General features: G+C 36.8%; 1 protein-coding gene across 1 annotated transcript; it reads right to left on the minus strand.

Moving 5' to 3' along the window:
* Positions 1–307: 307 nt before the first annotated feature.
* Positions 308–13855, minus strand: LOC145777957 (uncharacterized). The gene is made up of 5 exons (XM_082589329.1): positions 13507–13855; positions 12223–12447; positions 5767–5947; positions 3414–3573; positions 308–2921 (listed from the first exon to the last, which is right to left on the minus strand). Exons 1-5 carry the CDS (start codon positions 13745–13747, stop codon positions 2664–2666), a joined length of 1065 nt encoding a protein of 354 aa, XP_082445455.1. The 5' UTR covers positions 13748–13855; the 3' UTR covers positions 308–2663.
* Positions 13856–14181: the final 326 nt, after the last annotated feature.

A 14181-nucleotide genomic window follows, 5' to 3' on the forward strand; every position in this document is an offset into this window, starting at 1 on the left:
TGTGTATTTCGATTAACCTATAACCGCTGCACGTAAAATAAAAAGCATTTTGAAGGAGCAGTAACAATAAATTCACATTTTAAGGCTTTTCATAAAATCTATTGTCATGTAACACAGTGATATAAAGTGGAGATGCAATGAAAATGAATCAAAATAAGACTGTGGAACATTGTATAATAATGTTGGGCCTGAACTGGTCAACAGGTGCTACCGACATAGCCGTACGAGACCAAACCATTTTGGGGGGGCAGAACGTAAATTTGCCCAAATGTGCACGCTTTTATAGAAATTGCCCAAATATAAGGTATGCGGTGCATGATAACAGTGAAAATAACGTAACAAGATCACCAACAGCGGCGTAGCCGGTAATTTTGAAAGGGGGGGTTTTGACGGCATGTTTTGCTTATGGCGACACCCAGCAGCGGGGGGGCCTCCCCCAGAAAATTTTGAAAAATTACTTTGAATTTGGTGCATTCTGAGAGTAGTTTCAAAATGGTGCTGTCCGGTGGCATAGCAAAAGGATAAGATCATGTTTTGTTTGGCATTTTTCGGAAATAAAGCTACAATTCTCTATGTTTTCTTGTTGCTAATTCCAGGCTGAGATATTTGAATGTTTGGTAATGGCAAAACTCGCTCTTTGCAATACCCAACCCCCTCCCCCCCCTGGCTACGCCACTGATCACCAGCTAGCTAGAATTTCTTACCAAAGTAATCAAGATAGAACAACTGAATTCATCTTTGAAGATACCTTGCTTGTGCATTGCTCGATGCTTCTGCACTTTGGCATGGTAAGTAGGATTAAAAAAGATTGTTTTACACACCACAAATAATAAACAAGGCCACTTAAATATTCAGTTGTGATGTCATAGAAGACCCAGAAAAATGAACATTGCAGGAAATCGGCTCAAGGTGACCATGCGGATTCAGAAAAAAGTACATAATAGGGAAATTATAATTAAATGTAATAAAACACAGACATACTATTTCTATTCAAATAAACTTTGTTCAATCAATTAAAGTAGTTTTGATGATGCGAATTTTAGTACAAAAATAAAAAGGTCTGGCAGCACTACTTCTAAAAATTTAGTTAGGCTAGGTAATTTGGTGGCAAAAATAACTAAGTTCAATATATTCTAAGTTTGCATACAGACAGTGACGTAGGATTCAAAGAACCCAATTAGCCTAGCAGTACGTATTTACATTGATTCAATGTCTGAATATTGAATAATATTCAATCATCGGATTTGCAGAAGGCGTAGTTGGATTTCAAAAAATCGCCGAATAGTAGCAGAACCTTTTATAAAAGTAACCAAGCAAAGCTAAGCAACACCTTAACATTACTTTTAACAGGTATAACATGTTTTTGTTAAATGTTGTGGTGTTGCTTAGCTATGTCCGTTTATGGTTGAAAAAGTACTGTGACCTCCCCACCCGAATTGTTTTATAAAAGTAGGCTATTCACCAGATTTATATAAATTCATATTTTGTAGCTGCTCAAATCAAGATGATGCATTTATAGATATTATGAAAAAATTAAAGACTTTGTAAATTTTGATGCGAGGCAACTGCATCATGCCAATTTGGGCAGTTTTATAAATAGACTATGATCAGATAATTTCATATTTGTTTGTTGCCCAAATCTAAACAATACAGTTATGTAAATGGGAAAAATTAATGAATTTGTTCATTTTGGGGAAACTGCCTCATGCTAATTTGGGCAGTTGCATAAACAGACTACCGTAATCAGTTTCATCAAATAATTTCATGTTTTCAGCTGTCCAAATCAACACGATGCATTTGTGAAAATTAGCTATATAGCAAATTATGCGTTTTGATTTGGGCAGTTTCACAAAAGTATTAAAGACATATTTTGGTGGCTGCCCAAATTGGCATGATGCAGTTGGTTAAATGCATTTCGTACTACAGTTTGATCACCATGCAATACAAATTATACAATACATCAATACGGGTGTGTCAAACGAAAATTTTGCCGCATATTTCTTGTGTAAATAAGAGGCTGTACTTAGTTTGATAGGTAAAATATATTAATTTATAGTTTTTCTTAATTCATGCAATTTTGTAGCTTTTTATATAGCAATTTTTGCCCTAATAATTTCAAGATTTTGCCCGAATCCGCGACGTTTTGAAACAACAGGGGGGGCGGCTGCCCCCCCCCCCCCCCTGCCCCTCTGGCTCGTACGGCTATGGCTACCGACATTGTATGTTTCTACTTTAACAATTAGCCGGAGAAGGATGCCACGTGACAGCATGAACAACGGATTATGAACGGACATCGATCAACAGTTATCGTAGATTTGGTAGCAAATATTACGTCATTTACTGAAACTGACGGGGAATTATTTAATGAGGCGATTGTGTCCAATAATACACCTACAACACACTTGTAAGGATTCACTCAAACCAATAAAAACAGGATAAATGGCTTTGTGGTTCGTGGATATGATGCTGTTCTCACTAGAAAATATCTATATTAGCTAACGTTTGAAGTATAAGCATTATAGCATGTTAATAAATTAGTAAGCTTGAAAAAAATCTCAGCAAAATAACTTGGATCGAAAGTTTAAATTAACAGCAACTATCTATCAACTAAAGTGAATTACATTACCGTAACAAAAACCATCTATCAAATAAAGTGAACTAGGCTACTCCGCTTGATCATCAATCACAGGTTCAAGGAAATTAGGAGGCATGAGGAAGTCGGCTTGCCCGGAGAAAAAGTCTGGTCTGCACGACTCCATGAATTCTACATACGACTGCTGCATATTTTTCAACTTGAGGACATAGTTGTTTTTTTCTGTTTCTGTTCTCGATAATTCTGCTTCCGTCGCCCGTTGCTGCTCTTCTTGTTCTTTGAGTTTTCGTTTTAGATCGAAAATGATGTCATTGAAATCAGTTTCAACCTGGAAAAAAACAAAAAAGACTTTTTAATCTTTTCAACAAAAGGATGAAAAAAACGACATGCTTTTCGTATCCCTCGCAATAGTGCTGCGTAATATTCGAGAAAAAATTGGACGTGCCAAAAAGCATGTTATTCAACGTATAAAGCAACCGCCCGCTTTCACACCTCTTGTTCACTATTTGAAATCTTGCGTTTTTCAATTTTTTTTGCCTTGTAATGTAGCCTAATGATTCCTGAAATTTTATTCCGTACTTTATTAAGTTACGTAATTCGTTACTTTATTATTATTCAGTACTTTATTATTGTACTTTAAGATGCGCATTGTGATGGTACGCGAAACGTCAGTGAAACAATCAAAAAACTTGTATATTACTACTTTTACTTTCGCATGCATCAGAGATGAAGAGTGCAACACTGCAACTATTGCTTCAATAGATAGCAATCTTGATGAAAACCTAAACTTTACAGCAACCTTAGGAATTACACAACTTACTTGAGCTACACGGTGGTCAGCAAGGTTTCTTTGCACTTCCGCTGTATCCCTGAGAACACGTCTTCTCTTTTTGTACAGCAAGTTTCTCAGCTCTTCTAATTCAAACAAGGTATGCTCTTCATCCTGCTGACGCTGTTCCTCCATTTCTTTCTTGTACTCACTAAACAGAACAAATCAACGTAAACTCAGGGTGCAGTTTGTCTCAGGCCCCTCTGTTACAGGGCCATCCCAGTCAGGAAACCAGTAATTTTTTACATTGATTCACCGTCTGTAAACGTACAAAAAGTAACACAGTTTAGGCTACTGTAGTAGGCTATAGACAAACAAAACAAAGTAACCTTAGCGGGTTTGACATGTTGTATTGCACAGAGACATAACATAACTAAAAAAATCAACTGAAACATCCCACACAGCAATCCGTCATTTTTACATTGATTTAACGTGTGCCGACACTGAATCAATGTGAAAATGGCGGGTTTTGCTGTCTAGGATTTTCGACACGTACGTGTGTCCTCATCAGAAATTACTTAAATCTGCAATATACATAAACTGAAAATTGTAAGATAAATCTGACTATGCGCTATAACTGTAACGACATTCCGGACTGAAAAGTACAAACTCAAGAATGATTACGAGTAAATTATACGGATCACATGAGGTGTAAAATACATGCATGTGACAAACAATTACAACACACACAAAAGGAACGATGAGCCACAGGCGAATAACTTCCGGTTGAGAGACGGATTATTATCTTTACTCAGTCAATCTTGGTCAGTTGACTGAGTGAAGTTCCTGCTTGTTTCGTTTTCTGTGAATTAATCCATCCGCTAGGTGTCGCTGAAAGAACTAACTGTCTACTCTCTACTGTGTATAGGCCTCAAAATCAAATTGCTCTGAGGTCCAAACGAATACTTGTAACTTAACCCGATGGCCGAAATACACAATAAAAAGTCAGCAAACAAAATAACACTTAAAACGCAATAAAAAAAAGTAGCAAGAACACACCAAGAACGTTAGATCGCAAGAAAAAGTAGAAAGAACAAAGAGATGGAAAAACAGTATACGAACGAAAAAGAATGCAAACAAAACAAGAACCTGGGGAGTAGAAATCTTGCAATCAACTTTCAAAATGCGCGGAAAAACTAAACCCCTTGGAGAACTGCTGCCCCAAATTAGCTGGTTACTATATATTGCGATAATGACACAATAAGTGAATAGGCAATGTGACTGATGTAACAATACGAGTTTCTCGCACAAAATGGCGCGACAGTAGTGCTAAAAAGTCGTATGAAGTTTGAAGGGAATTTTTCAGATTTTTTGAGCAGTTCTAAAGTGATTTTTCTTTTTAGATCTACAGAAAAAAAAATATACGATAAATGGTATTAATATCCCCAAGGTTACTTAAAGAGACTTGATTGAAAACTGAAGTGATTGAAAGTAAACAGAGAAACGATACTGGTTCCACCTTTGAGAAGGTGCCTTCCCGCAGGTAAAGCGCTAACAAATTAGGTGACGCGTGCGCAGCAACAATTAAGCAAATGAGCCTCGGGAACAATACCACAAAAGAGTGCTCAATGACAAGCAGAGCTAATTCAATCAAAGTGAATAAATTTACTTAAAAAGTAACTAATGGTGTTACTAAGTTAGAACAGAGATCTGTTTCAAACTGTGATTTACAAGTCACATTATTTAGTCTAACACAGGGGTCACCAAACTACGGCCCGCGGGCCTGAACCGGCCCGCGAACTGATTTCATCCGGCCTGCCACGTGCTGCAGAGATAACAGCTGCACTACAACTGTTAAGGAAAAAAGTTACCAAACTTTTTGTAAAGGACTGACGTTGCTGTTTATCATTAGGTCACCACAAATGGGAATTGGGGACAGCCTAGGCTAAATTTGGAAAGGTGTAATGTTTTTTCAAGAGCACGATGCCCTGTAGTGTATCACACTAGCCGGCTACATAGCCGAGTGGTGAGAGCCCTGGAACGGCAGTCGAAAGGGCGCCGGTTCGACACCGCTCAAGAGCATGCGGCTGTGTCTCTGGCAGGACACTTAAAGGCATGCTTGAAGGTAGACACGAAGATTGGCTTCCTTGCCTTCCCGCCTACTTAGTACGACAAACACCAGGGGATAACTTTTCCGGTAACCTTTCAATTTTCATCACAACTTTGCTATTTCACCGCTAACTTTGTTATATATTGTGCTCAAGTCAATGGAGATTCTAAATAGTTGTATATCTTTTCGCAATTTGCATCCGGCCCGCAGCTGTTAATCTCGCAGCAATCCGGCCCTTTGAGAAAAAAGTTTGGTGACGCCTAGTCCAACAGATAAAACAGAGCATAACCAAACCTCTCTTGTTTTTTACTGGCTAAAAACGCCAGAGCTTGTTCTTCTTCTCTGGTTGCATGAATTTCCGCAGTTTTCTCAATTGCAAAATGATTCTTTAGTTTTTCTATAGTTTCCTGCAGCTTTTTCTCCCCAACCTTTCGTTCTGCCTCCACCTGTTCAACAAGTCGTCGTTGCAACGTTTCTGTAACAAATATGATTTTTCATTTACTGTACCAACTGCATTAACATTACCCCATACCTTGTAAAGGACCTTACCAGACACACTAATTCCCAAAGCAATGCAATTTGAAACAACATTATCTTAAATGATTTTCAACTTTTTCTGATCAAATGCTGCAAACTTTAGTTTAAAAAAGTATTTTCTTAAGTAAAACTCAAGTATTTATTTAGGTACTTCTTCGTAAGTGTATTATTCAAACTTTTCGTAGCCTCATACATGAAATATATTGGTGGCAAGCTTTATCAAATTAAACATTTCAATCAATGTTTGATATGACAAATGCATCTTGAACTGTCTTTTTTGTTAGTGTTTTCCAGTCTTATTTCTTGTATGATTGACAAGAACACCACAAACGTTGAACCATTTCTAAAAGGATGCTAGAATTGATTGCTCCAATCAGTGCCGGTCTTTGGGGTGTGCAAACCGTGCGATCGCACAGGGCCCGCAAATTAGGGGGCCCGCAATTTACTCAGAAAATGCAGTAATTTTTGTCATGTACAATGGAAAAAATTCAATTCGATTCCCAAGCAAGTATCGGTATCCTTGAAGTCAGTTGCGGCTTTAGGGTTCAAGGCAAGTGCTGAGATTGTCACGTCGGGCCACCTTTACATGCTTTTAGGCCCCCACGACATTTCACCATGTGCCAAATAGTTAACATGGCAGTGTGACAACATAATTTCGTTTTGTGGCAATTGGATTTATATAGAATATTATACATGTTACTTTCTATGCAAAACCATTGTTATTATGCCATATATATGGTATGTAGTTTTAAAACTAATCATTTAAAGGGCCCGGATTTTTAAAACGCCATGTATCAAATCACTTAATGTTCTATGAATTCTGGAAACTTCACTCTTGTGAAAATTTAAATGTATGTTACTTCCAGTACTAAACTATCATTATTATGCCCTATGCATGTAATTTTTAAAATCTAATATTGAGGGGCCCAGGTTTTTTCAAAACGCCATGTACCAAATGTTTAACATTGCTCAGTGACAACAGAAACCAAAACTTTCAATCTTGTGGCAACTGTGTTTAGATACATGTTACTTCCAGTACGGTACTAAAATGTCATTGTTATTCCATGGGTTGAAAAATAACATTTAAGGGGCCCGGATCTTTTCAAATTGTTTCAAGTTGATTGCTCTGTAGTACCCAACCTAAACAATTTTTAAATCTTAATACACCGGTACTTGTTATTGTACTTAAATACAGTTTGTGCAGTAGGCTACATTGTATTATACATTTAATCATTGTTTGGATTTTTTTACTGAATAATAATATAATCCTGTGATTGATTGATTGATGATATACCAATGTAATTTTTGTACCAGCAAAGGTTGTTGAACTCAATAATAGAGTACCATTAGTGCTTTATCCATTAGCTATGCCTAATCATTGTAAAAGTGGAGCAAAGAAAAAAAGGATTTAAAAAAAGAGTTGTTGAGCAGTTATACAACGCATTCTTCGATTTCTAAGTTTTTAAAATATACTAGTTGCAGTAAATGCAGTAATGACACCAGTGAATCTATTTCTTTGACAACATCTTAAATGATGACACTACTGGTGGTAACAGATTAATTCCACTAAATTCTGAGGTCAGCTTTGCCTTATTCAAACTCCAGCTGCTTGCAATGATGTTAGATCAATAGCAGAAATGCTCGATTTCCTCTAAATGTGATGTGCTGGCTAATTTTTACCCAAATGACCTGAACTCCAAGTCCTTGCTCGAAGAGCTAGTGTGCGTACAAAATGTCTATTCAGTTAAATTTGGTGTTGATGATAAGCAATCCCAGATAAATATTTTCTCAAACGGCCCTGGCCATAGCATTTTTGCATGTATTTTACATCATTCACTATATAGACCTAATGAACTACATGGCATGCTTAGTGTGCGCTATACCATAACCTTAAAATTGTTTTACAACATGTTGTTGTGTTAATGTTGTGGTGTTGCTTAGCTTTGTTTGGTTACTTTTATTAAACTACCCAAATTAAAATGATGCAGTTGCGCCCCCAAACAAAAATATATATTTAGTTTGTTTATGCAACTGTGTCATGTTAATTTCACTAACATTTAAAATGCTACTGCTGAAATCTCAACAATCATAATATATTCATTTATTTCAAAGCTTTCCAAACTCAAAACCTGCCATGCAAGCTGGCAAAATATTTGCTTTGCAAGATCTTGTGCGAAACATGGCAGCTCCACTTTTTTTCATAAATTTCTGTTCTGTGGAGACAAATCCAGTTGTTTGCATTAACTTGACCTGCTTTTTCTGGTTGCAAAAAAATGTTGGCAAGCTGCATGCATAGAAAGTGTTTCATACTAGTAGTCCTTACTGTTGATATATTCCGCAACTTAGTAATTGTCAATTGTCACGGGGAGTTTGTAAATGTAACCTTACAGGTTGTTGTTACTCTGAGCTACTAGATGTGGCATGCAAATAGCAAGTGCAGTGGTTTTCATTTTTTTATTATGTTATACATATACTTCATAGCCTACCGGTATTTAACTTATTGAGATATATATACATCTCAAATTCTCAATGTGCTTTTTTCCTTGGATTGAGTAGCTGTATTTATTTTTCAATATGTTTGTATAACATGAGGTATTTCACCGCAAAGTATTAAGATGCATGATTGCATGGTTTACGTACTTGATGCATGATGTCTTCAATAATAACACCTTCATTCGTCTTCAAAATTTCCCCTTGTTGCCTTGCCTGTTGTGGCTTAGTTTCATGTACGAATCCATTTCTAGCCTGCTTGATTATGTTTTAACTTGCATTTGCAGGAATGAGGCAAACAATTTACTTAAATGCTGCCTCTGCCACTGTATAGAAACTGACTCTGACAGAGAATATTGCCCATCTTCAGTTGCAGCCAGGGTTACTTTGAGTTTGGCAGCCAGCAGTTTTAGTAAAAACTTTTTCTAAAGTGAACCTGCTGGTCATTTTGCAAGCAATTCAAACAACTTCAATCTAGGTAGGCTACCTACTTCTGAGTTCAGATGGATTCCGACCAATTTAAGCATAATAAGGAGTCCTTGCTGGTTGCTGCACAGGTACATTTGGTTGGGTTTGTTTCTTTTGCATTGTTATATTTCATGCTTAAATATTCCCATAAAACAATATGCACACATTTTTTGAAAGTTGAGCATTGTGTTTTTAATGTATTTTCATTCATGCTTTGTATGCATATTTATGCAACCAAGTAAAAGTAAACCGATTTTCTTAAAACAAATTGGATCAGTAGCGTAGCCAAGTGGGGGTTTGGGATTTACACCCCCCCCCCCCGCCCTTGGAACGCGTGTGATGTCACGATATTGAAAATTATGCTTTCAGTGTTTTGTACTTTCTAATCAACACTAAATTAGTATGGTGTAGGATCTATAATGCTCTGCAACTGTTTAGTATCCATAGTAGTCTGCAGCCAACTCGTACAGTCCATGGAAACATTGCAATATCCACAGCTGTGAAAAATTGCACTGACCTGTTATATATAGCTGATTACAGTGGTTCGTTATACAAAACTTGAATATATCAGAAATGAAGTAAGTTCACTGTCTTAAAGCTTTTTTGTCTGACACTCATCGAGATGTATGACGTCTATTTACATTTTTTTAAACTGTGGGTTAACTTTAAAGCATAAAAGTTAGTGGCTTACCGGAATAAGATCGTTTTTTTGATCAACCAAGGACAAAATTAATCAATAATAAAACTGTCATAATCTGGCAAAAAAGCAATCAACCTACCGGTATGTCTCTAAAACAAAGTTTGCCTAATTTTAAACGATACTACATTAAAAGAGCTAGTATTGCGAATACCAAACATTCAAATATCTCAGCCAGGAATTAGCAACAAGAAAACATAGAGACTTAGCTTTATTTCCGAAAAATGCACAAAAAAACATGATCTTATCCTTTTGCCCAACCACCGGACAGCACCATTTTACAGTAATATTCATACCCAAATTTTTGTTGAACATGCTCTCAGAATGCACCAAATTCAAAGTAATTTTTCAAAAATTTCTGGGGGCGGCCCCCCAGACCCACCCGTTGGGTGACGCCTTCGGCGAGCGGGCCGTAATGCTTCGCCTGCCGGCCGCCAACACCCCCCTCCAGTTTCTAAATACGTTACTGAATCGGATCATTGTCCTTGGGGCCCGCAAAACATATTTCGCACAGGGCCCGAAATACCTTAAGACCGGCACTGCTCCAATACACCTCTAATTCAATAAAGACAAACTCCTCTGCTTTAAATAAGCTTAACGGCTTTTATTATCATTTATTATGCAGTAGACAATGATCATATGTTCATATTCAAAACTGCATTTATTCTCATGTCTCATAGTTAATTTAGACTCGGCTGACTGCATTACGTGTTAGTGGATCATAATACATGCCTAAAAAAACAATCCTGTTGTAAAAAGTACCGTATAATGAAAATGATTAATTCCAACCAAATCATTGAGCACAAAGGAACATTGCAAACAAAATGCTTCATGAGAACACTTCAAAATTAAGGAAATTGATGATACCACATTTTGGCATAAGTTCACTGTAATGATGTAATGCTGATGCAGTACTAATAATTACTTATGTGTTCATGACATTATACGAGATACATATGCCTTTTCACAGATGTTGATAAATATAATATTTGTCAACTCTGGTAAATTTTGTTAAATACTTTAACAGTTTTACACTGTTAGGGGAAGGTGGGGTAAGTTGAGCAGGTTTTTATAAACACGCGTTTCTTGAAAATGTGTCAGGCGTCAGAGAATATTTTTGTCATGGATGTTAAAGATATGCTCATTGGCCCTGCTTCAAAGCAAAAATATTTTTCTTGTCTCTTATATTTCATCTGATCTGAATAGTTTTGTAAAAGTTGCTCAACTTACCCCACCCTTTTTAATGGGGTAAGTTGAGCAACAGCATGGGGTAAGTTGAGCAACAATGAATTAAGGCGTTGATTGCTTACATTAATAAGAAATCAAGACAACTTCAATTTCTTAAGTTGCAAAGTTTAGTATTAATCCATGTTTTTATTGCAACTGAGCCATTGATTTACCACTCAGAATATGTTTTTGGTCTTTGTATCTACTGTAGGGAGGGGGTGGTTGCCCCAGTTTTCAATATATCACCATATAAACTATTTAAATGTGAGGCTGTAGTGAAGAGTGTTTGGAAAAATCTCTTGCAGACCGACCACGTAATGCTGTAGTAGGCCTACGACTTAAACGGTCCGTACACAGCCTTGTCTAGAGGCTGTAGTTGATGCGATGTGTGGGGTGGTATGGTTAGCAAAACCATACCGCTAGCTCTGCATAGCTCTACTGACTGAAGTCACATTATCGGCAGCGACAGCATTCTTCACTCGATTCATGTAACGAGTCAGCGTCATCCGTTTAATACCATGATCAATAGAAGCAGCATTTACGGATTTTCCATTTATAACATTAATTATCTGCTGCACTCCTCAGCACAGCATCTTGAATGTTTCCCCTGTTTGTTTTTCTTTGGTATATACGTGGCATTGTATTTAACTGACCAAGCAATATATTTGAAAAGGTAACCTGTACATCAATTGTAGCTTTAACATGAAAAGGAAATAAAAAACAAGATAATTAGCTGGCTTGACCTGATCAGCTGTCATAAGTTATTTACTGGGGTAAGTTGAGCAACTGCTTACTACCCCAAGAGCAATTGCTCAACTTACCCCATCTCCACCATTTTTTTTTAAAGTTAATTTTTTCAAAGACTGCTAGAAAACTATATTGCATTATTGGCTACAAGCCGAGGCAGATGTAACGTCTACCTTAATTGCAAAACGAATTTCATCTATCGCTACTAATAATTCAATAAATAGAAATTTCCGCCGCTGCCAAATATTTAATCCTAAGCACCTAAACTCAAAAAAGTGGAACCATTCCTAAACAAAGCTTCCAGTTGTTTAGATCGATATAGTGGCTTAAAAGGCATTATGGGTAAAATAACTTGGTGGCGGAAAAATTCGTTTTAGCTTTTCCGTTTTCCCGGAACTAGGGGTTGCTCAACTTACCCCATTGCTCAACTCACCCCACCTTCCCCTACGTGATATTCATATCCAATAACTAGCACTCTGAAGGTGGTCATCGCTCCGATTCATAAATGAAAATCAATAGTTTTTTTTGAATAACAATTTTTACTTCCTAAAACAAGGACATACATATATGCAGAATTTACCTACCTTCTGCATGTGATATTTCTTTCTGAAGATAGTTTTCATTCATTTTCTGCATTTGTGCCAAGTCTTCTTCTTCTTTATTTTTAGCTTCCTTGATGGCTTTGTGTACGCATTCGTCTTTATATCTTTCAGCTTTTTTCCATACATCTTTTTCACATTGCTCAAGAGCATCTTTAAGATTTGCTTCACTTTCTTCATCATTTTCTTCTTTAATTTTCTTTCCAATATCTAAAAAATACCTTTCAGTAAAGATTTGTTTTTAGGGGCATCTGGCTGTGTTATCGTAATACAATAGCATTTTATTAAGCAGCATAAAAACAAACACACCTGTACTATTTACAAGTTTAGAATATAGACTAAATTCAGACAACTCATATCAATTTGCATGATTTAATTTTGTACTATTATCTAAAGATATAATTTAAATCAGAGATAAAGTTGATTATGTTTTTATTTGCGCCCATTGCGATAACATAGTATTAACATACAGTACACTGTGATCACAGATGCGATACAACAGACGACAGGAAGCAGTGAAGTGACATATAGTCTTCGAGTCAGCTGCTCCCCTTATTTTGGCTTGCCATTAAGTGTCTTTGCCGAGACACAGCCGCATGCTCTAGAGCGGTGTCGAACCCACGTCCTTTCAAACGTCACACAGATGTTCTCACCACTCGGCTATGCAAGCCTATAGTTTGATATAAGATAGACTATTTATAAACAAAAACACAGTCACATCATGAGGAACTAGACTCTTTCGCTAAGTACCGGTAATCACTGTTTACAGTTGTCTTAATGGTAGTTCTGGATGATTGCATTCAATTTATTTCAAAATGGCAACATAGAATACCGTATATATATACCAAAAACTTTTCCTTTGTGGACCCTTTAAAACTGCTGTACAGTGTACACTGTACAGAACTCCAGTTTGAGAGCTGCTGGTCTAAATAGTAGCCTATTGTTATCCATTTCACTATGGTATATGGCTATTGAAGTATGGTATTATTTGTCTTTACAGAGACAATGTAGCCTAGTGTTTTTATGCCTTACTGAATAGCCTACGAGTAGATACTATACAAACATATAACTTATAAGTTGATTCAAAAGTATATATATATATATACAACTACGAAGCCTGGTAGAAATACAAGGCTGAAGCAGTAGATCCTACTCCGGATCCTACTCAAAAATAAACTTTACTATCAGCTTGAGATGTGCAGTCTACAAAGCCTTGACTGTACTTGCTCCAAAGAAACTACAAACCAAAAATTTTCTTACATAATTTACCTAAAATTGAAACATGAGCAAATGCTTGATTTAAAGCAGGCTTTGTATCTTCATATTTTCGAGGCAGAACAGGACTGTGGTGTACAGCAATCACAGATGGATCCATGTTAGACACAACAGTAGCCTGCAGTACTACAACTAGTCGGGATGAATGATTTTTAAAAGGACTAAGGTCTTGCCCTAATTGACACAAGTTCATGAGATATAAAAAAGTTGCTGGCAAATAAAATTGGTCACTCATTCCACACAGGCTAAATTACTATATAAAGAACATCTCCACTATGCCTATACTTCTGTTGGAGTAATTAGTAAGAACCAACCTTAGCTTAGCGCCAAATAGGTAGGTACCGTACCCTATGGGTTAGATTCTCTTGGCTGTGCGTGTTGTTGTCATAGTTTGCAATTCTCCACCTGAGGGCGCCAAGCCGCCAACTACACTGCCAGTGATGCCAATGACAAACCTAAAACCATAGACACCTTAAATAGAAGGACTAGTATCTGCTATGCTCGATATTTGGAACTTGGGTCCCAAATCCAAACTTGGGTCCATCTAAAATGTGGTATAAATTATTCATAAAACTTTGCTTTTGATGTCTTTTACAGGGTTTTGGGGGGCAAGGATTCCATTTTTCACACTTGTTTTGTTCTAAAATATCAATGAAAGGTCTTTTGAAG

This window comes from Aplidium turbinatum, chromosome 10, assembly GCF_918807975.1.
Source record: "Aplidium turbinatum chromosome 10, kaAplTurb1.1, whole genome shotgun sequence".
Classification (NCBI taxonomy): Eukaryota; Metazoa; Chordata; class Ascidiacea; order Aplousobranchia; family Polyclinidae; genus Aplidium; species Aplidium turbinatum.